The 24,537-nt window shown below is 36.5% G+C and overlaps 1 protein-coding gene across 4 annotated transcripts in view; it reads left to right on the top strand.

The window, feature by feature from the left end:
* Positions 1-24,537, top strand: part of MAGI3 (membrane associated guanylate kinase, WW and PDZ domain containing 3) — a 262,766-nt gene that overhangs the window by 199,672 nt on the left and 38,557 nt on the right. For all 4 annotated transcript variants that reach the window (XM_005887097.3, XM_070367458.1, XM_005887098.2 and 1 more), the window contains exons 7-13: positions 2,938-2,995; positions 7,014-7,108; positions 10,786-10,974; positions 13,618-14,223; positions 15,443-15,474; positions 17,771-17,927; positions 19,435-19,526. In XM_005887097.3, the coding sequence (XP_005887159.2) occupies positions 2,938-2,995; positions 7,014-7,108; positions 10,786-10,974; positions 13,618-14,223; positions 15,443-15,474; positions 17,771-17,927; positions 19,435-19,526 (1,229 nt within the window). The remainder of the gene's footprint in view (positions 1-2,937; positions 2,996-7,013; positions 7,109-10,785; positions 10,975-13,617; positions 14,224-15,442; positions 15,475-17,770; positions 17,928-19,434; positions 19,527-24,537) is intronic.

The following is a 24,537-nucleotide window of genomic DNA, read 5'->3' as shown; positions in this document are numbered from 1 at the left end:
AGATAAATTACCGATTTGTTTACTCGCCTAAAGAAAAGACTGTACTTTATCTGTTAGTTGCTTCTTTAAGTGCTAACTAAAATGCTGACTCAACTTCCACATTAACACTGAAATATATTTGTTGATCTTTTTTCTTATTAGGCATTAATACATCCTTCTTAGTGAATTTTTTAGGGAGCAAATGGAATATTTCAACTATCTCTATAGTTGCTTGATTCAGTTCAGTTCAGTCCCTCAGTCGTGTCTGACTCTGCGACCCCACGGACTGCAGCACACCAGGCCTTCCTGTCCATCACCAACTCCCGGAGCTTACTCAAACTCATGTCCATTGAGTCCGTGTTGCCATCCAACCATCTCATTCTCTGTCGTCCCCTTCTCCTGCCTTCAATCTTTCCCAGCATCAGTCTTTTCAAATGAGTCAGTTCTTTGCATCAGGTGGCCAAAGTGTTGGAGTTTCAGCTTCAGCATCAGTCCTTCCAATGAATATTCAGGACTGATTTCCTTAGGATGGACTGGTTGGATCTCATTGCCGTCCAAAGGACTCTCAAGAGTCTTCTCCAACACCACAGTTCAAAAGCATCAGTTCTTCAGCACTCAGCTTTCTTTATAGTCCAACTCTCACATCCATACATGACTACTGGAAAAACCATAGCTTTGACTAGACAGACCTTTGTTGGCAAAGTAATGTCTCTGCTATTTAATGCTAATCCCTTGAATTTATAGTTGCTTAAATTCTCCAAAATTCTCACAGAGCATAAATCCAGATGTGGTACCGTTGTAGAATTCATCCTTATATAGCACAATTGAGTTCTCATGCTATTTCAAGAAAATTTCTATTAAAGAAAATTCTTTCTCTCTCATAGGAAATTCTCCATGATATTGCTTTGGTAATATATAGAGCATTTTTCACAGTTTCATTGTTCATACAATCCAATAAATACTTTTATTCATGTAGCAGTTGCTTGGTGTTGACTTGAAGAAAAACACACAACATGAAGGAGAGTTGTGAGCTTTGTTATTTAGGGTCTAACTAAGGACCATCCCCCAGGAAACAGGCACTCAGTAACTCCGAGGATCTGTTCCAAGAGCTAGGAGAGGAGCCAGGATGTATATGAATATTTTGGTTAGGAAATCTATGTAGTCAAGCATACATTTTAGTAAAAGATTACTGCTAATCACAAAGAACAGATAGATATCTCAAGTTAATGGTCGTAGTATTTTCCTGTGTATGGGAAGAAAAGTCACTGGGGTCATTGAAATTCTTCCTTCAATAATCTAATTATCGAAGACCCATTTATCCAAAGCACAGAGCACCTCATCCTGTTTTATTTTTTCATCCCGAATTGCTTTCAGGATGCACTGGGTTGCAACTTAACCCTTGTAGAACTGGGAGATGAGTGATGCTCTTTGTTCTTTTTTCTGTTCACATGAGTCATAAAATATTGTACTTATTGATGATTGTTTGCCTTGTAGCTGTGGAGGATCAAAGTGAACTGAAGTATATCCCAGTTCTCAGTTGTTTTGATCTGTTTTCACATAGTAGTTACTTTTCAGCTATTCTCATCTTTTCCGTCTCAGACATTTCAACCAGATTTTTTCAAAGGAAAACCGCAAAAGCTCACCAGACTTCAAAACTACCAGTTAATATTATATACATAGGCAGAGAACTATGTATATAGGAGAAAAAGGGGTGGAGATGATTCAGAGCTTTTCATTAAGAAGCTGGTCATCTATTCTCTTCTTTTTTCCTGAATGTGGAATAATACTTTTTATTAGAGCGTAACGGTTTGTACTTTTTATCAGGTTCAATGGGATTTTTTCTTACAAAGTGGATACATTGTACTGCAGCTTAATGATATGAAATTAATAAGTTCTTTGATATTTTCTAAGCCTGTTTGCTGCCTAGCCTGTGTCATTTGTATATGTATGTATATGTGTCTGTGTTTCAGTATAGCAGAAACACAGTCTACAAGAAATTGAAAATCAAAGAGTGGTCATCATGGAGTACAACTGTAGATTTAAAAAAAAACTTCCTTCTTGCTGAGCACCTGTGTATAATTGATAGCAATAAAAACCACCTGCTAGGAACACTCCTGCCAACTTAAACCATGTCTGACTAATAAAAAGATTCCTCAGCAGCCTTACCTTGGAAAACAGACAGAGTGGGAGGAAAAGAGGATTGATTCTAAGGGTCAATTTATATTAAAAAGACCAGAATTTTTTTCTTTTTTAGCTATCAGAAATTCAACTACCTTTAATTTTTCTGATTATATTTTATTGGTCACTTTACTTGCAATAGTACATAATAATTATATGTAAGATATTTCCTTGTGACCATTCACAAATAGAGATTCTACACAAGGCACTGCGTAGTTTTCCTTCAGACACTTAGATCTTGTTATTTCAAGAGAAAGTAGGTATTTTCTTAGATTTGAAGCAAATCTAAATTACCCACTTGAAATGGTTTAAATCCAAGACTGGACTTTCCTGTGGAGAGAAGTAGGTTAGAATGTGATAACAGAAATAATCGACAATTCCTTTGCATCATAGTGAAAAAATTAACAAGCAGCTGCTGCTTGTTACTGACTTGCAGGCTGTGTCTCACATCAGTGCTATAAAGCTATTTAAATGAAATAACTATACCAGGTGATTTTTTAAATACCTAGCATTTTTATGACTCATGATTCAAATAACACCTTCGAGTTTAATGTTGTCTTTTGTTCTCTGTTTCTGATTACTTGCTGAGACATTTACTAGTTATTGAAGAAGCCACTCGAGTCAAACTGTGTTTGTATTTTGAAAGTGAGTTCTTACCTTATCGTCTCCCAGATATCAGTGTAATGAAATAAACGACAGGAATTCACTTGGTAAATTCTTTTCTTGTTGGTTTTGAAACTGGCATTTCACTCAATTCTTTTTTTTTTTTTTAATTTGCAGAACTTCCTTACGGCTGGGAGAAAATAGAGGACCCTCAATATGGGACGTACTATGTTGAGTAAGTTTGTATCTCAGTTTATGCTTTCCCAAAATGTTTCCCTTTCATCGCACAATTTTAGGGAGTGAATGAAGTACCTTACACTTCTGCAATCCCGCTTCCAGGTTTTGCCACCAGGGGAATGAGGAGGTAGGGACAGTGGGCATTTACTTCACTGATTCTGTGCTCCCTAGAAATTGGCTTTGAAGTAAATATAGAGAGCCAAGGGTAAGTTGCTCAGATGACTAATAGCTGGAGATGTCATCAGTACTACTACGGCCTCTAGGAAGAGAAGGAGTGGATAGAAAGCAAAAGGTGAACTAGTAAGGTCGCTTTCAACACCACACCTGCATGATTCTGAACGCAGTGAAAGCACTTGAAGGGCATTGTATCATAGCGATCCAAAGTTTTGAAGTACATGATTACAACTGTTGTCTTTTTTAAGGAGTTAATCAAGGAAAACTTAGTTTTCTTTTTAGAGGTGAAAGTTGATTCTGACACAGCTGTTATAGTTAAATTTAAACATAAATCTGTGTTGGAATAGAGGATCAAACACCTGCCTATGTTAGCCAGAGAAATTAGGATAACATCAACTTCTGATTTTTCTTTCCCTTTTCTTCATTTATCTAATTGCTACATTGTTATGATCATTGGGATTGCTTTCTTTCCAGATGATATAGATAGAATTTTGATCTCAGTCATCTACAACCAGGCAAATAATTACATCAGAGAGGTTACTGTTAACTTGGGAACTAGGAGTCTGCATCATCTGCCAAGGTAGTAAAGGCAAAATATTATTACCTGGAAAAATGGTGAACATGAACATCTTCTATTTTTATGATTGCTAATTAGTTTTTCATCATTTGCTGGCATAAATGAATACCACTTCCCTAAAGTGAGTAACTGAATCCTGTTATAATGCTAGTTCTTATACTAGTGTCTAGGATGTTACTTGAGTCACTGTGCTTAGAGAGATGTTTGAAATGATTTCTTAAAGTCTAACTTATACTCTAAGAAAAATAACTCAGTTTGACCCTTAGATCTGTAACTTAACAGCTCCACTGAAAGGTTATGTTAATTTTATTTCATATCTTTCCGATACTATGATGTGAGAAGTATATAGCAGCTCTTTTGTTACTTTTTTCTAAAGTATATTTAGTTAAAAGAAAAAAAATAACCATTTTTCAAATCAAAGGAATATTTGAAGGCTAGCTGAAAAGAATTTGTGGTAAATTTCCCCCTAATAGTTAGTCTGTTCAAATTGGGCTTCCATCAACTATTATTTGCCATTAACACTGCTGAACATTTCTGAGATAATGATTCTCATTCTCTTAGTATCCATTCCAACAAATGTGAATGCATGGTCAAGAGGTGAAATTCATTTGCCTGTTATAAAATCTTGCGCTAAATGATCTGGTTCTCATTAAACAAGGATGTACTAATATTGAAGCAACTTCAGGGCAGTCCTGAAGTGACCTGCTCCCAGCTGTCATGGAGGCATGTGAAACAGCCTGATTAGAAGCAACAGCAATGGCACCGATGTGATTTTGTATGATAGTTCCCAGACGAGCTCATTCTACTGGAGGGTAATTTATTAGATTAAGAAAGAGCAGGCTGTACTCAAGATGCACATTAGTATGGAATCAGCCGAGTTCTGAAGTGTGGCTTGATTCCCAGATTAGTTAGGCTTTGAATCTCAACTATAGTAATCTGCAGTGAATTTACTGATGGAGATAAAAAGCTGTTACTTGAATGGCTACTCTCTGGCTCTCTCAGTTTGTCAAACCAGATGGCGCAATGATTGCTCTTGGCAAGAGCCTTATAGTAGTAACACTAACTGCAATGGCAGGTTTTTGGGGTAAGCATTTATTTTAGAAGATGAGATTCTGAAATGGATTAATTTATTTTTGGAAATAAAATTGTTCCCAAAATTTAATGGCAGGCCTTCCATAAGAATGCACATATCTTTAGAAATGTTGTCTTAATGTATTCTTTAATTGCCTTCCTACAGTTTGGTGACACAGTGAAAATATACATCTGCTTTTCATATCTTAACTTTTCATGAAGGATAATGATTTTGTTTGTGGAAATGAATTCTTAAAATTCATATATTTACACAAAATTTTAATAGAGATGAAATTTCAAATTATAAATTATATATTTAAATCAGGCTTGTTTGCTACTCTTGTTTACTTTTTCTGATAATCTATTATGTTCTCTTCTCTTCCCATAACTAGTTTTACAGAAAACAAAATTTGTTACATGTTAATAATACTATGGGTATAAGTAACTAAAGGAAAAGGAGAGTGTTTTTACTGTTTTGTTTTTTGGTTGGCATTTTAATCTAGGTAGTCTAAGGTGACAGATGCAATTACTCTTTTCTCTAAAATCTTACACTCTTTTGTCAAAGACTTTTCAGGAAAGGGATTACTCATTTGCATTCTTCTACTCTCTTCTCCCACACATTACAAAGAGTATAAATATAAATTAGTCCTTTTTATGTATTAATGCCTGGGCGGCAAAGTGAGTCATTCTAACTGATGACGTTCAAGTAAGCCAAGGTTCTTTCTAAACAGGTTTATTCTTTTCGAAATGTCAGTTTCTAGTTTTGTTTTTTCAAGAATATGTAAATTATCAGTATATAATAAATAACTTTAAAAACGGTACCTAACTTAACACCGAAGATTTTCATTCTCATGGAAGGTTAAACAGTTAACTCAGTTGATAAGGTCCTTTCTCATAGTAAGAAGCAGAAGCATACTTGAATTTTAGTGAAATCAGAACCCAAAGAATGTCACGTAGAGCTTGCCATATTTGGAGCTCTGAAACTGAATACCTACATCTGTTGCAGGGTTGCTAATGCACTAGAAGCCTGAAAGGCATAGAGAGGCATACTCGGAAGCGAGGGTACCTTGCTGTAAGGGTTTTTTTTTCTCCCTGTTGACCCCTCCTCCATCCCCATTAATGGTCACAAGTGGCAAAGAAAATATCCAAGTTGTATGACTATTTGTGTATAGATTTTGTAATATTCAGCTTATCTAAAGACAGTCATAATCTGAAATTCTCATGATTTAATGTTTAATTATTGATATTTAGTAATGTCACTTCTTGTTAAAATGGTTTCTGCTGGAAAATGAATTTCAATTGGCTGAAATGTGTTTGTAGTGTAGAAGTATTAGATATAATTCCCCCTTGTTTCTGTGTTAGACCCATTTGCAGTCTTAAACATCTTTCGTATAGTAGTTGCATTCTTAATCCACCACAGTTAACTGGCTTGCCAGGATAACCAATGCTCAGTTCTTCTGTGAAACACGCTCTCGCCGTAGTGTATTGAATACCATCATCTAATGGCCTGCCTCTCGTCTCCCCATACTTTCCTGATTTCCACCACAGGCTTGTATGCTTTCAAAGAGTTAGTTATGATTGTTCCTAAATTGTCAAAAAGAGTTGAACGTATAATTATGTAATTAGTTGTTATATAATTTTGAAGCTTAACTGTAAAAGAGTTGGTCTGTGATAACAGTTTGATAAAAGCAAGTCACTTTGCTTTTTTTTTGATGTAAATTGATGTGGGTGAGTCAGTTGGAAAAATAATAGTAAAATTCTAGAAGACATCTGTACTCAGATTTCTTCAAAAGTGTCTTCACAGCTGCTTCACTTCAGAGAAACTTAAAACCCTCCTACTATTAACTGCCTTTAAAAAAAAAAACTTAACTGATTAATTGCCAATAGTTCTAGCTATATCATATATGAGGGCTTCATTTATAGTTTTGAAAACTGTTGTTAGCAATATTAGAAACGATTATAGAGAAGCTGTATGAAACATTTCAGCAACTTTGACTTCTAGGCGTCTTCTGTGGGTCATTCTTTAGCTGTTGAAAAGCTCTTCCTCCATGACTTGTCAGCATCTCTGGGTTCCATAGCGTAAGGATACATGTTTGTCCCTTAACGTGTGATGATGGAATGATACGAGAGTCTATTTTAAAATATGTAACTCTTTCACATTAAACTGAAATGCATATTTGTCTACATTTTACAGTCACCTTAACCAGAAAACCCAGTTTGAAAATCCAGTGGAGGAAGCCAAAAGGAAAAAACAGTTAGGACAGGCTGATACTGGGTCTTCAAAACCAGGTAGAACTTTTACCTCTATCTTCTAAGAATAACTTGTGACATTTATATGCTGAAATAATAAAAGTGAGTTTGAACTTTGAAAATCAACAGAGACTGTCTAATTTTTGTTACTGTAAAGATATGAATAATCTTAATAAAACATCTGGCCATTTTGAAAATGTTGAGGTTTTTTTTCTCTTGCTGCTTATATAGAAAGTGTGAAATTGTTGGGAGAAGGGATTGAATAACTTTGTTATGGGTGCAAGGTTTTAATTTGTAAATTGGATTGTTTTCTAGTGTTTAAGGCCAAGTCAGTATTAGATTTTTGATTCATTATGAGCTTCTCCCAAGTTGATTGCTTAGATTTAATAACATCAGTGACCATTCAGGATTCTTTATTAACTGATATGAACAAATACTAAGCAAATCCACTATTATTGTTTGCCTCTATCATTGATTCTCAACTGGGATAGTAGGGTATTAGTAATATCATTTGATATTTGAGGAACATTTTTAAAATGCATAGGTCCTGAGATTTTGATGAGCCTAGCCATGTGTATTTTGTAAAAGATGTCCAGGATGTTCCATCCTACTCATCCCTCATTGCCTCCCCCTTCTCTGTCATTAATAAGATGTTTATCATCATAATCTAGTAGATTCTTCCCTCAGTTGCTGATGAAACAGTTTTTTTTTTTTATAGCCCCTCTTCAAAAACATAGTCCCTTCCCTTAAGTTTTACATTTGATTTAGCAAATATTTTTAGATTAATAAATATTTTGGAGCACCTTCTATATGTGTAGTGCTTTCCTTGGTACCTGGTATTAAAAAATGATTAAGAGTAAGACAGGTCTTACCCTCAAAGTTTACAGTCTAAAACAGGAAACTAATGGTTATAATATATGCTGGTAGATGCCATCCTGTGTTAGTAGTTAAATGTACAGGGAGACAGAGCAAGTTTGAATCCCAGCTGTGTAACCTTGGGTGAGTTTTTTAAATGTTTGTTTTCTCGTCTATTAATACAAAATATGAATGGTAGTAGTACCTACCTCTTAAGGTGGTTCTGAGTATGCAAGTTAATACATGTAAAGTGCTTACAAATACATGTCTGGCACATGGTGGCCAGAAAATGATAGTTTTCATTGTTATTAATAAAGACGTACAAGGTTCAGTGGTGGTGTAAAAGAGGGAGTGCTCACCTTTGCTTTAAAGGAGGAAGTTGAGGGGCAGGGGGACTTCCAAACAGAGGACATATATTTGAACTGGGTCTTCAAGTGTCAGTAAAAGCTAAATCAGGCAGATTAAAAATTCAGAGGAGCAAGATGGCATACTGAGTAGATGGAACAGGATATATAAAATCATAGCAGCATGAAGTGGTGGTTCAGGGGTCAGAGAACAGATACGAATGACCAGAGCATAGTAGAAATAAGAAATGACGTTGCAAGGATAGGCAGCCATGAGAAGAAGCCCGAAATAGCTGACTTTTTTTTTTAATGTCAAGTGCTTGTATTTATAAGAGATCAGTAAATCTGAGAAGAACATAGCAAAGAAAGTAGACCTACTCCTACCCCAAACCTGCCTTTGTCAGTATTTCCAGAATAGCCCTACTGCTTGCAGTAGCCGTGTGCACACTGCACAAGCCATGCAGCCATACAGAGCAGCCCCCAGGACTGCTCTTTTCTAAGACCCGGTAAGCTTTAATGCATGCTAAAAGGGGCAGCAGCAGATACACAGAGATAACTCTGGGCTTGATAGTAGTGTGGTCTCAATATGAAACAAGTCAGCCTTGTGAATTTGAGTCATTAGGGAAATGAGCATCAAAACCACAGTGAGAGACCGCTCTATGCCTACTAGGATGGCTGTAACCAAAAAAAAGCAGACAGTGACAAGTGCTGGCAAGGATGTGAAGCAGTCAGAACCCTCAAACCTTGATGGTGCAGTGTAAAATGGTGCAGCCACTTTGGAAAAGTTTGGCAATCCTTCAAAACATTAAATAGTTATAATATTAATACATTCATGGTAACTGCTGCATTTCCATTCCCAATATGTACCTAAAAGGAATGAACGTATTTGCCTACACAAAATCTTGTACATGAGTGTTCACAGCAACATTACTCATAATATCCAAGAAGTATAAACAACCCAACAAATCAGTGAACAAATAAAGTGTGATATATCTGTATAATGGAATATTATTTAGTAATAAAAAATGAATAAAGTACATGCTACAACACAGATGAACCTCAAAAAATTATGCTAAGTGAAATAAACCATTCAACAGACCACATATTATATAATTCCATTTATATTAAATGTCCAGATTGGGCATGTCTATAGAAAGAAAGTGGCTTAGTCATTGAGCTTAGGATGTGAGGGCAGGTTGGGGAGAAATGAGAAGTGACTGCTAATGAGCACCAAGATTTCTTTGGTGTGTGCTTGGGGAGACAGAAACTGTGCTAAAGTTAGATTGTGGTGATGGTTACCACGTCATTGACTTGTATAATTCTGTCATATGTGGATTATGTCTCAATAAAGCTGTTAAAAAAGAGATTTGTCAGAAAAATTTAAACCGTATTTTGAAAAGCTAACTTAAACAGTGTTTTTTAAGTTATAAATCTGTACAGTTTGATCCCCACAGTTTTCCTAAGTGCCCTAATGGCAGCCAGGTGGAGCGAACTTTCTGGAAAAGAGAAGACAGGTATTGCTTGCAAATATGGATCACTTTTAGTGCTAGGATCATCTGAGGAAACCTCTAAAAATAGGCTTTTCAGTGAAACTGCTTTTTGTCTTCCTGAAGTTTCCACTAAGCACAGGTATAAGGGAAAGAAGCATGAAGCCCTTTGCTAGTAGTGCAGGGGCTCACGCCACTCATCAAATGGAAGTTAGAGGCTGCAGAAAGCCTGAGTCATGGGTTATACAAAGTTCTCAATGTAGTCTCTCTTATAAGTTTGTGACAGTTGCCTTCATCTTCCTAGAATAGTGTTTTCTACGTAGAGCTCCAGTAGCTGCTTATTCAAATGAAATATACATCCGAATGAGTGCCCAAGGCTTTCAGGATTTTAATAACAAAGGCTTTCCTTCAGGTGTGTCATTCTGACTTCTATCTAAAGGACTCTTTGCGATTAGAAAAAGTAAGTACAGACAAGGCAATGAGAAGGAGATGAAATAGATGTTTTTATACCTTCCAAAGGAGAAGGCAATGGCACCCCATTCCAGTACTCTTGCCTGAAAAATCCCATGGGCGGAGGAGCCTGGTAGGCTGCAGTCCATGGGGTCGCTAAGAGTCGGACACGACTGAGTGACTTCTCTTTCACTTTTCGCTTTCCTACATTGGAGAAGCAAATGGCAACCCACTCCAGTGTTCTTGCCTGGAGAATCCCAGGGACGGGGGAGCCTGGTGGGCTGCCGTCTCTGGGGTCGCACAGAGTCGGACACGACTGAAGCGACTTAGCAGCAGCAGCAGCAGCATACCTTCCAAATGACGTAGAAGAGTCCTGTAAAAGAATGAGAAATGATTCATTAGCTAAGTTTTTTTTCAGTGATTTAATATATGAATTTAAATTCCAACTGTTGTATAACATTGGATTCTGTCTTATTTTCCTTCTGTTATGGTTTGTTGTATTTAAATTATATAGACTATCTTGGAAATTAGCTTTGAGAAGTATATTCATTGTAATTATTCTGTTTCTCATTTTTTGCAGATACAGAAAAATCGCACTTCACTCGAGATCCATCCCAGCTTAAAGGCATCCTTGTTCGAGCATCATTGAAAAAAAGCACAATGGGATTTGGTTTTACCATTATTGGTGGGGATAGGCCTGATGAGTTCCTACAAGTGAAAAATGTGCTGAAAGATGGTCCTGCAGCTCAGGATGGGAAAATTGCACCAGGTAACAGGTTTTTCAGAAATACTTAAAAGGGGTCTTCCCTGGCGGTCCAGTGTTTAAGACTCTGCTTCCACTGCAGGGGGCATGAGTTCCATTGCTGGTTGGGGAACTAAGATCTCACACGTGTCACATGGCGTGGCAAAAAATATTTAAAAAAAGAAAAGTACTTAAAGAGTTGTGATCCTATAACAAAGATTATAGTGAAAATGTTTTATATATATATATACACCAAATATATAATAGCTATATAAGTATATATCATATATGTATTTTGTGTGTTTATATGTGTGTCTGTGTGTGGAGAGAGAGAGAGAGAAAGAAATTACACAACCAGGAGGTAGATTCCTGTATTAAAATAGTTTATCTTCTAAATTAAGTACATGGTAGTTTTGAGGGAGGGTCATTTATTAATATTTTGAATAGTTTGTATAGTTTGAGATAACCCTTTGGCTATACTAAGCTAAGGATTTATTAACCATCTCAGAAAATTATTTGACTGTCTGATTTTCTCTGATTACGTAGGGTACTTTTGGAGTTATTTAACATTTACCTGTAGTCTTTTTGGAAAAGTGATTCATTGTGATGTTTACAGTAATACTGAACAAATTGGTATACCCCACATTTTTTCACCAGGTTGGACCCTTTCCTTTGTTTTTTGCTTTCTTAGTGGCTATTAGTAAAGTTAAGCCACTATGTTAAGAATTATAGACAATAAAGCTAAAAAAAGAAAAAAAGAATACAAAAAAAAATGAAAAGAATGGGAAAAAAAGAATTATAGAAAATAAGGTTGTTATTTTTACAGAGCTGTATGAATTTGTCTTTTATGTAGTTTTCTCAATATCTTTACTTGGTGATTGTTACATATTTTTATGTGAGCAACTGTTTATGGCTATAGGTTAGAGGAAGTTTAAGACTAGTTACTGATTATGAGAAAGGTTTAAATGCTTTTTTTCCAGAAAGATTTTAATAATCCACTGAGGTTGCTTCTTACACTATTTGCTAGGCTTTTTTAATCCTCTGTTATTTCACATACTATGTGTAAATACATTCTCCATTTGGATGATTCAATTGTCATATTACTTTTGATGGCTGCTATCAACTTATTTTCAATTAGAATATGGGATCTCTCATATTATACTTCCCAATTAGGTGATAGAAATTTAAACTAGAAAACTTAAAATAATTAAAAGTTATATATTTATAAACAAAATTATTTTTCTAATTTATTAATTTATAAAATCAGCAAACTCTGGAGATTAAAATTAAGGTTTTGTCCTAAGTCCTCAATTTTTACTTTTTAAATATTGTTGTCCCTGAAACACATCTCAAAACTATTATATATGCTGTCAGGATTTTATGATGTAGATTTAGATTTGTCTAAAGGTGTTATTAATTTGTAAAGCAATAGGATACTTCCATAAAAATTCAGAGAACTTTGACTAGGGGAGGAAAAGTCAAAGCTTTGTTTCTAATTAGTTTAATTTCTTTATCTTCTTGAATTTTGAAATGAATTTCCACTGGCTAACATTTGTTTTTAAATAACGTTCATGTTGATTTTTTAAAGCCTACATGCAATCAGAACAAATTGAAGCACCTTTATTTGGCAATAACCTTTTAAATAATCATATTCAAATAAAAGCAGCAAATGCATGAGACATCAGAGGACAAATTTTAAAAATCAAAACTGCATTTAAAAAACACACAACTGATGAGTGGCAAAGACCCTACAACCAGAGTGGGTCGTAATGATGTAAAATCAAGAAAGTAAAACCAGCTTTTATAAGGATTAATTCAGCTGAATTTTCAGCATCTTAAATAATATATTCTTTACTTGTATTGAATTTTTTTGTTGCTTATTTCTCTTTTTGATAACTAAATTACACTAAATTGAAAGTCTCTCCAAAAAGAGAAAGATATGAAAAGAAAATACACTCATAAGCTATTATTCTAATCTTTAACCTTACATTGTTCAAACTAGAATGAATTTTGTAATCAATGGCTACTTAAAAATCGTGAAATAAGATGTATTTAAAGAATGTCTGTTTTGTCAGTTTGTATAAGTAGCCAGTGGAGTTGTGCACCACTTGTCTATGTACTGAACACCTACAACAATGTACCTAGCTTTGTGTACCCACTTAGGTGTCACTCAAAGGATATACTAACAAGGATAATAGGAATTTTTTTTAAGATTCGCTTGAGGTCATAACTGTTTGCCACTAAGCATACATTTATATGGCTTCCCAGGTGGCTCAAGTGGTAAAGAATCCACCTGCCAATGCAGGAGACGTGGGTTCAGTCACTGGGTTGGAAAGACCCCTGAAGTAGGAAATGGCAACCCATTCCAGTATTCTTGCCTGGAGAATTCCATGGACAGAGAATCCTGACAGGCAGTCCACGGGATCGCAAAGAGTCATACACACACACACACACACACACACACGTTTATATATTCTTTTTAGGGAGGAGTCACCGAAGGGAGAATGACATGTCTGTGTTCAAAATCTATTTTTTCAGTAGTTAATGAATAGTAAGAGGTTTCCAGAATTGAAATTTAGATGCTAAATTTCAGTTATTTTTATCTCCCCCAATAAAAGATCAATTTATTTGATGGCTTTAACATTTTTAATGTGATTTATGTTTTACCAGGTGATGTTATTGTAGACATCAATGGCAACTGTGTCCTTGGTCACACCCATGCAGATGTTGTCCAGATGTTTCAATTGGTACCTGTCAATCAGTATGTAAACCTCACTCTGTGTCGTGGGTATCCGCTTCCTGATGACAATGAAGATCCTGTTGTGGACATTGTTGCTGCTACTCCTGTCATCAATGGACAGTCGTTAACTAAGGGAGAGACTTGCATGAACACTCAGGATTTTAAGTCAGGAGCAGTGGTGCTGGACCAGAATGGAAAATCGGGACACAGCTTGATCAGTGATCGTTTTAACGGAGCATCAGATCTGAGTGAACAGAGAGCGTCTATGGCATCGTCAGGCAGCTCCCAGCCAGAACTAGTGACTATCCCTCTGATCAAGGGCCCTAAAGGCTTTGGGTTTGCAATTGCTGACAGCCCAACTGGGCAGAAGGTGAAAATGATATTGGATAGTCAGTGGTGTCAAGGCCTACAGAAAGGGGATATAATTAAGGAGATTTACCATCAAAATGTGCAGAATTTAACACATCTCCAAGTGGTAGAGGTGCTAAAGCAGTTTCCAGTAGGTGCAGATGTACCATTACTTATCTTAAGAGGAGGTGAGTAAAAGCACAAGGAAAAGTCGTCATTGTTCATGCATTTATATCTGTGAATTGCCCTTCCTTCCAGGTCAGAATATCTCTTTGCCAGAAGACTTAACTGGTAATTAGTGTGCATTTTCCTTAAGTTCTCTCTGACTGCTTCCATAAGCAGTATCTTTTGTAGTGGTTGTTTTTTTTTTTTTTTTTTTTTAAGTTATTAGTGGTTTCATTTGTGTCCATTATGGATTTCTTTCCCTCTGTGTTCTTTTTAAAATCTGATTTATGACTTTAATGATTAGATAGAGTCATAGCATTGTCCTACTTAAGATGAAATATATCCTCTTAATTTCATTTTCTCTGTTGATGGCAATAATAGAAATGGACTCTTTCAAGCAGTGGTACTTCATCTGGACCTCTGTAATATACCAAGGATGTTTTGAAAGAGCTAGCATCTCTGTGAATAAGTAAAAATGTTGGATGGTGTGTTAATCTGTTCTGTAAAAGCAGTCATGATAGCTTGTGCTCGTAAAACTTTTATCTTAAGCTTTAATATCTGTCAGTAAATGTTAATTAAACCCCACAATGCTCATTTGAGAGAAATATAATTTTATTTTCCAAGGTCATCAACTGACTTGAACTGCTCCCAGACATAAATGCAGTTCCAAGGACTAATCAAAAGTTATATTTTAATGGGCTTTCTTAAATCCATACCAATGAATGACTAGTATTTTAAAGAATAAAATTTAGCCCTTCACATGTATCTCACTGGCTGTTAGTTTTCATTTTTGAGGCAAATGAACAATTTAACTTCGATTCTCATTTCTTTGAACTGTTTTTGTTTTTTCTCTGGGTGATAATCTGCTCAGAGTAAGTGCAGATCTCTTTGTGGGGGCTGGAGAGTCATCCAGAGTTCCAACAGATGTGAGTGTCTAGGGTTCTGTGTCAAACAGGTTGGGTGTCAGTTTCCTGCCTAGTTGCTGGTTGATTCCACAGTACAGGAAAGTAATATTAATCTATTTGAGTCTTGCTTTACTTTATCTATAAAATGGCAGTAACATGTATGCCTTAGGATTGTCATAAAAAATGAAATGTGTGTATAAGGCCTGGCATGTAGAACATGTTGGATATAATTTACTAGCCTACTAAAAGTCGAAGCTAGTTTTATCATAAACATTAGCAGTATTTGTAGTCTGGGAATCCTTCCTCTGTTTTTAAAATGTGGCTCATTTTTTTTAAGGTCCTCCTTCACCAACTAAAACTGCCAAATTGGTGAGTATGCAGTTGTCCTCAAATTCTTCTTTCCAACACACAGAGAGAGATGCCGTGTTTCCCTCCATGAGGGCTGCTCATGGGGTGGGTGTTTACAGACCAGGAGGAGTCAGAAGACAGATTGCCCTGGGCTTGGAACAGAAACTCAGGGAAATGTGCAAGTTAGAAAAAGCCATCTATAGAGGAAGTGTGCTCTGCTGGTTAAGTATTTCTGTTGAAGAAATGTTAGGGACCTGTAGTAGTCTGATCTTCTACATAGTAAAACATGGACCCATTGAGGTGCCTACTGATGGGTCCTTTGGCTTCAGAGGAGCAGGGGTAAGGAGTAGCAAGCCATTTGCGCAGATGTCTTGCTACAATTAGAAGATGCAGTGGGTTCCCACAAGTACATGGGGACTGTCATTACCCACATTTAGCCAACCTTCTGACGTTTAGGGCTAGAGCAGTTGCGGCCTCTCGGCTCAGTTTGCTCGTTATCAGACCAAGAGGCTGTCAGACTTGGAACAGTTTTTTTTGTGGTGTTCTTCTGAGTAACTGACTAGCCTATTTTAGGACCTGTGTAAAGACTAAGACCTAAACAAAGGACGTACCAGATAATGGTATGAAAGAAACTGTGCTAGGTACGTGTGTAGCTCCTTAAATATTTAAGTTTACAATTATATGGATATGAAGGCAATTAGGTATATAATCCTATTAGCTCTAGTTTGCTTGATTTGGAGTGTATCATCTTATAGTTAAAAGATGGTCTTCCATAACCATAAACCATAGGCTGCTAAACAAAAGATCATCAGATACAAAACAGATTAATTCTTTATAGCCCACTGAAAATGATCTGCAAATTTGCCATTTTATGGGTCAGAAGGAAAGAAACCCCCAGCATTTTTATAGACTGTACCACTTAGGTTCAGTGTGAACAGAAATTCTTTTTACTTGTTCAGTTAAAATTATGCTGCATTTTTCTTCATTCCTCTGGTCCCTCTAGTAATTGTTTTTAACTCCTATACTACCCTGTGTTTCATAATGGATGCCAGTGCAACCACGGGGGCCCTGATGCTTTATAATTGACAGGAGTTTCTGATGACCTCTCACTGCTTCTGACAGAATCCTAGACAAGGGGGAGAAAGAGGAAAAGGCTACTCTTATCTCCTAGGCATCTGACTGGGTCTTGGTCAGTGAAGGGTCCCTTCCGGCACAACAATTTATGGCCACTGTCCCCTGAGTCCTCCCTGACAAGCTGCTGCTCCTACATCATAGTCACTTTAATTATTTTATCACAAATGTCTATAATCGCCCTCTCCTAACCATAATTCAGGGTAGCAAGCTGTTCTCTAAACCATAATATTTATTTTCTGAAGCTATTTATTGGATTTCATTTTTAAATTTTATTAAAGAAGCCATTTTGCTGAGCTATTTTTCTGGGCAAGTTCATTCTGAATGGGAGCAGATGAGTATACCCCTTATCTGATTCCTAGGCATGGAGCATTTTCATGATCTATTTGAATTAACCATGCCAGTTTTCACAGTGTCATCATTACAACCTAAATTAGAGTTAACACTTTGTATTTCATTTTCTTAGAAAGAATATTCCTTAAACATCTTTACTGGAAATTAATTCAGTGAGTGGGGAGGTGAGATTATCAAGAATTAAATGGAGGTACTCTCTGAGTCTTCCTCCTGCTTTGCTTAGAAGTGCTGTCTTGTATCGGAGAAGGCAATGCCACCCCACTCCAGTACTCCTGCCTGGAAAATCCCATGGACGGAGGAGCCTGGTAGGCTGCAGTCCATGGGGTCGCTGAGGGTCAGACACGACTGAGCGACTTCACTTTCACTTTTCACTTTCATGCATTGGAGAAGGAAATGGCAACCCACTCCAGTGTTCTTGCCTGGAGAATCCCAGGGACGGGGGAGCCTGGTGGGCTGCTGTCTGTGGGGTCACACACAGTCAGACACGACTGAAGTGACAGCAGCAGCAGCAGCAGCAGCTGTCTTGTATGTCTTCTCAGAGTCAGTTTGTGTCTTGGTGGTGGAGAAAAGGGCAAAATTCCTTAACATAGGACTACTTAAGGCCCTTTGATTGATATCATTATAAACATGTTCTAATTTAAGTGAAATATGTTTTAATCAAATACACATGACTGTGAAAGTGAACTCCTCTAAGACTGCAAACATGCTGTGGCTTTGACCCTGCTGCTTACGCAACTGTAATCAGTTGACATACTGGTTCAGACAACAGTTTTTTGCACTAATCAACCATCTGGCTTTTTGAGATACTAAGTAAGGCCCTTTTCTATTTCAGAAAACAGATAAAAAGGAAACTTCAGAAAGTTTGGAGGCCATAAATGAGCCTGTTCCCCAGCCTATGCCTTTTCCACCCAGCATCATCAGGTCAGGATCCCCGAAACTGGATCCTTCTGAGGTCTACCTGAAATCTAAGACTTTATATGAAGATAAACGTAAGTAGCTGTGGAATATTTCAGGAAAGCATGCAACAACATTAATTTGAATTTTCTTAAAAACTTGATTTTTCTATCTCTAAAAGCCAACATGTTGAAGTTATTCCCATTTTAATGTAGCTCTGGGCTTCTTCCATTTATACTCAACATTCATTCATTTGTTTTCTTCAAAACCATGTTTTGAACTCTGGTTTTGAAATGTGCCTCTGTCTACCCAACATCATAGTAGGTAATGGGAATACAGAGGTAATAGGTTACATAGACGCTGCATCCAAAGAGATGGTTAAACCTAAATGGAAAAGACAAAGAAGTAGTCAAGTACATATACAAATAAGTCCCTAACAGGTACAGTAATAGAAGGGTAGGCTGGATCAGTTGGGATCCAAAGTAGAAAACGGTCGGTTTTACTGCTGTTGGTAGTAGGAAGTATCATATACTGCTTCATATAGGAAGTTAAGCTGTAAGACAAAGAAGTAGTTGCTTATAAGATAGATAAAAGGGAAAGAAGGATAGCATTTGCACTGCGTGGCCTTAATTGTGCAATTAGTTTCGGTTTAGCTGGGTGTGGTCGGCAGTGGATACCAGAGGGGAGGGCAGGAGCAGCTGGTGGAGAGCGGATTATGCCAGTCTGAGGAAGCTGGAGACAATGACATACATGATGAAGAGCCACAGAATGGTCTTAACTATAGGGATGAAGTTATTGGGCTTGTGTTTGTAAAAGATTTTTTTTGGCAGGAATACAAAGGATGATGAATCAGAAGGGTATGTAATCTGAGGAGGAAACCAGAGAGTGGAGTAGACTCCTTAGAGGAGTCCAGTGGACATATGATGAGAAGAGAGTGTGCATAAGGCAGAAATTCATTTTCATACTAATTTACCAACTAATGGTAGTTTTTTTCTGAAGCACAATTGTAGATTTAAGTGGTTTAACTTTTGAAATGTATTTATTTTTAGAAATAGATCTAAGCATCTTCCCTGGTGGCTCAGAGGGTAAAGTGTCTGCCTACAATGTGGGAGCCCTGGGCTCGATCCCTGGGTTAGGAAGATCCCCTGGAGAAGGAAATGGCAACCCACTCCAGTACTCTTGCCAGGAAAATCCCATGGATGGAGGAGCCTGGTGGGCTACAGTCCACGGGGTCGCAAAGAGTCAAGACACGACCGAGCGACTTCACTACCTTGGAAAAGATGCACAACAAGTAGAAATATATATATAATTGATTTCATACTTATTTAACCAGTCACAGTTTATCTTGATAGTCCCAGGCCCAGACTTGATAGTCCCATTTCGGAAGATGAAACATCGATTTGAAAGCATCAAGAATTAATGGCAGTATAATACTGATTGTATGGAAATGGGAATAAATATTCCTAACCAATCTTGATTCAGTTTGAGTTAAAGCACAAAACAAAGATTTATGATTGAGTTTTTCTATAGTGTTAAACTTTTTAAAATAAAGTGTATATTGTGTATGTTTGTTTGTATTTATTATTTTCTGATTTTTCTTAGCACCAAACACCAAAGATTTGGATGTTTTTCTTCGGAAACAGGAATCAGGGTTTGGCTTCAGAGTACTGGGAGGAGATGGACCTGACCAATCTGTAAGTTTAAATATGTTGTCATTTGGCTATTCCTGTTAAAACTTTTAATAGAGATTTGGTAGAATATGGCGCTTTTGTTTTGCGTTCTACTTTGTTGGTTTTTTAAAAGATTTCATTTTCTCTAACAGTTTGATTAATATGACGAAGAATTGCCATGCTAGTGGTGTCATAATACCTCAGTTACCTTGATATGTGAAAGTGAAAGGGTTAGTTGCTCAGTTGTATCCGACTCTTTGTGACCCCATGGACTGACTGTAGCCCTCCAGGCTCCTCTGTCCATGGGATTTCCCAGGTAAGAATACTGGAGTGGGTTGCCATTTCCTCCTCCAGGGGATCTTCCTGACCCAAGGATTGAACCCAGGTCTCCGGTATTGAGGATAGATTCTTTACCATCTGAGCCACCAGGGAAGCCCTAACTTGGAATAGCTGAGGCTAAAACTGTAGGTAAAAGCTGAATAAGTCAGCCGTAAATTAGAGCATAATAACGGGTTATATTTGCAAGGCATTTCAATCTAGAAATTTATTTATGTAGGATTCTCACTCATACTTAGAGAACAAATATAGTGGGTTTATTTTTGTTTTGCCCTTAGTTTGACAAAGAAGTGATGTGCTTCTTAGAGTTTAAGAACATATTTAAAGCTTTTTTGTATAATATGAATGACTACATTATCATGTTTGGAAGTTAGGTGAATAATAATATTCTTTTAAAATTATAGGCTTCTTTCTATTCTGACTAGAACATTTGATTTATAGAGTATAAATGTGTTCTAATTAGCCATATTGGTTACAGTTAAAATAATTATCAGAGACAAATAAAGCTTAAGGTAGGTTGCCCTATGTAGGGCAAATATGAAGTCCCTTGACTGTTTCTTTTCCTTTTGAATTGAGCTATGATTGATGTATAACATTATATTTGTTTCAGATGTGCAGCGTAATGATTCAATGTTAGTATACACTGCAAAATGATCATGACAACAAGCTTAGTTACCATCCGTCATCATACAAAGTGACAGTTTTTTTTCTGTGATAAGAACCTCTAAGAGTTACTCCCTTGGCAACTTTCAATTGTGCACTCCAGTATTATTGGTTATAGTCCCCATGCTACAGCATTACATCCCCATGACTTATTTATTTTATAACCGAAGTTTGTACCTACCTCCTCCCAATCCCCTTCCCGCTGTCAACCATCATTCTGTTCTTTCTGAGTCTTGTTTTGTTTGTTTACTTTGTTTTTTAGATTTCAGATATAAGTGAGATTATACAGCATTTGTCTTTGTGTGTCTGACTCTTTGACTTAGCATAATGTCCTCAAGGCATTTTGTTGCCTTGGAAAGATTTAATCTTTCTAATGTAGTTTAATCTTTGTGATTAAAATTACATTGTGATTTTTCCCAATTTTCTTCTTGTAATGGATTTCTAGTTTTATACCATTATGGTTGGAAATGTGTGATATAATTTCAGTTTTCTTAAATTTATTGAGGCTTGATTTGTGGCTTAACGTGATCTGGCTGAGTAATATTCCATTGTATGTGTAAGTGGGTGTGTAGGTGTGTGTATGTATAAAGAAGATGTGATATGTTTATTTCCTTGTTTATTTTCCTTAACTGCTATGGCTTAGACTTCCAGTACTCTACCGAGTAAAAGTGGTGGAAGTGGGCATCCTTGCCTGTCTCTGATCTTAGAAGGAAAGCTTTCAGCATTTCACCTTTGAGTATGATGTTAGCTGTGAGCTTGTCATTGTTGTTGGTTGTCGTTCAGTGTCTAAGTCGTGTCCAACTCCTTACAACCCTGTGGACTGTAGCCCACCAGGCTCCTCTGTCTGTGGGATTTTCCAGGCAAGAATATGGAAGTGGGTTGCCATTTCCTCCTCCAGGGGATCTTCCTGACCCAGAGATTGAACACACATCTCCTACATTGACAGGGAGATTCTTTAGTACTGAGCCGCCTGGGAAGCCTGGGCTTGTGTGGCCTTTATTATGTTGAGGCTTGTTTCCTCTACTCCCTTTGTTGAGAATGATTATAAATGGATGCTGAATTTTATTATGGATGGATATTACAAATGGATGCTGAATCTTTCTGTATCTGTTGAGATGATCATATTTTTATTCTTCATTTTGTTAATTTGGTGTATCACATTGACTGATTTGTGGATGTTGAAATATTCTTGCATCCCTGGAGTAAATTCCACTTGATCATGGTGTATGGGTCCTTTTAATGTATTTTTAAATTTAATTTGCTAATGTTTTGTTGCAGATTTTTGCATCTGTATTCATCAGTGACATTGACCTGTAATTTTCTCTTTTTGTGTTGTCCTTGTCAGTTTTGGTATCAGGGTAATGCTGCCCTAATAGGATGAGTTTGGAAGTGTTTCTTCCTCCTCAGTTTCCTGAAAGAGTTTGAAAAGGATAGATATTAATCTTCTTTAAATGTTTGCTAGAACTCACCAGTGAAGCCATCAGGTCCTGGACTTTCATGTACTGGGATATTTTTAATTACTGATTCAACCTCCTTACTAGTAATTGGTCTATTCAGATTTTCTACTTTTCATGATTTACTCTTGAAAAATTGCGTGTTTCTAGGAATTTATCAATTTTTTTCTAGGTTGTCCAGTTTTTTGGCATATAATTGATCATAGTAGTTTCTTATGATTCTTTGTATTTCTGTGGTATCAAAGGTAACTTCTCTTTCATTTCTGATTTTATTTTTGAGCCCTCTTTTCTTCTGGTGAATCTAGCTAAAAGTTGTCAGTTTTGTTTATTTTTTCAAATAGCCTGCTCTTAGTTTCATTGATCCTTTCTATTGTCTTGTTAATCTCTATCTCATTTATTTCTGCTCTGATCTTTGTTATTTCCTTCCTTCTACTAACTTTGGACTTCTTTCATTCTTTTTCTAATTCCTTTAGATGTAAAGCTATTTGTTTGAGATTTTTCTTATTTTGAGGTAGACCTATGTTACTAGGAACTTCCCTCTTAGAACTACTTTTTCTGCATCCCAGAGATTTTGCAAGTTGTATATCCATTTTCATTTGTCTCAAGGTATTTTTAAATTTTTCTCTTGATTTCTTCATTGACCCATTGGTTGTTTATTAAGATGTAGTTTAATCTTCACATTTTGTGATTTTCGCAATTTTCTTCTTCTGATTCCTAGTTTTATGTATTTGTGGTTGGAAAATACGTTTTATATGATTTTGGTCTTCTTAAATTTATTGAGACTTGTTTTATGGCTTAACATGTGATCTGTCCTGAAGAGTGTTCCATGTACACTTGAGAAGAATGTATTTAATATGCTACTTTGCATAGAATGTTGTGAATATATATAGAATGTTCCAAATATATAATCTATCTATCTATATATAACGGTTATTCATTCTAATGTGTCATTTAAGACCCATGTTTCCTGATTGGTTTTATGTCTGCATGATTTTTCCATTGATGTAAATAGGGTTGTTAAAATTCCTTACTATTATTGTATTGCTGTAAATTTCTCCCCATAGGTCTGTTAATATTTGCTTTATATATTTAAGTGCTTCTATGTTGGGTGCATAAACATTTACAAATGTTACATTTAGTTGACTCCTTTATCATTATATGATGCCCTTTTTGTCTTTTATTGCAGTTTTTGTTTTAGAGTCTATTTTGTCTGATGTAGGTATAACTGCTTTAGCGTTCTTTTGGTTTCTGTTTGCACGGAACAGCTTTTTCCATGCCTCTACTTTCAGCTTTATGGCTCCTTACATCTGAAGTTAGTCTCTTACAGGCAGCATATAGATGGGTCTTGTTTGTACATTTGGCCACTCTAAGTATTTTCATTGGAGAATTTAGTCTTCTACATTTAAAGTAATTATTGACCGGTATGTCCTTACTGTCATTTTGTTCTTTGTTCTCTGGCTGTTTTGTAGTTCTTCTCTGTTCTTCTTCTCTTGCTTTCTTCCCTTGCAGTTTGATGACTTTCTTTAATATTATACTTAGATTCTATTTTTATTATATTTTGTGTATCTACAATAGATTTTTGTTTGAGGTTACCCTGAGACCAACATATAACAGTTTGTATACATATATCTATCAGTCTAATTTAAGTTGATAGCAACTTAAGTTTGAATGCATTCTAAAGCTACATTTTTACTTCTTCCACCACATTTTATATTTTTGATATCACATTTCACATCTTTTTATTTTCTGTATCCCTTCACTGATTATTCTAGTTATAGTTATTTTTACTACTTTTGTTTTTTAACCTTTTTATACTAGTTTGGTAAATGATTATATTTATCTTGCCATGAGATTTATACTTTCATATGTTTTCTTATTACCACTCAGAGCCTTTTCTTTTCAACTAAAGACGTCCCTTGCACATTTCTCATAAGGCCAGTGATGAACTTCTTTGATGTTGCTTGTCTGGAAAACTCTCATCTCCTTCAGTTCTGAATGATAATTTTGTTGCGGTATAGAGTATTCTTGGTTGGACATATTTTTCCTTTCAGCACTTTGAATATATCATTCCACTCCTTTCTGGCCTGCTAAGTTTCTGCTGAAGAATCTGCTGATAGTCTTGTAGGAGTTCCTGCTATATAACAAAGGCTTCCCTGGTGGCTCAGACAGTAAAGAATCAGCCTGCAATGCGGGAGACCTGGGTTTGATCCCGGGGTTAGGAAGATCCCCTGGAGGAGGGAATGGCAACCCACTTCAGTGTTCTTGCCTGAAGAATCCCCATGGACAGAGGAGCCTGGTGGGCTACAGTCTATGGGGCCACAAAGAGTCGGACATGACTGAGCAACTAAGAACAGCACACAGTGTGCATTTAATGATATTATTTCTAATGTGCTGGAATTTTTGGCTTCCCTGATACCTCAACTGGTAAAGAATCCACCTGCAATGCAGGAGACCACAATTCGATTCCTGATTCAGGACGATCTGATGGAGAAGGGATAGGCTACCTACTCCAGTATTCTGGCCTGTATAGTCCATGGGGTTGCAAAGAATCAGACAGGACTGAGCGAAACTTTTACTTTCTT

This window comes from Bos mutus, chromosome 3, assembly GCF_027580195.1.
Source record: "Bos mutus isolate GX-2022 chromosome 3, NWIPB_WYAK_1.1, whole genome shotgun sequence".
Classification (NCBI taxonomy): domain Eukaryota; kingdom Metazoa; phylum Chordata; class Mammalia; order Artiodactyla; family Bovidae; genus Bos; species Bos mutus.
The sequence above is the reverse complement of the archived record's forward strand: the minus strand, read 5'-3'. Positions and strand labels throughout refer to the sequence as shown.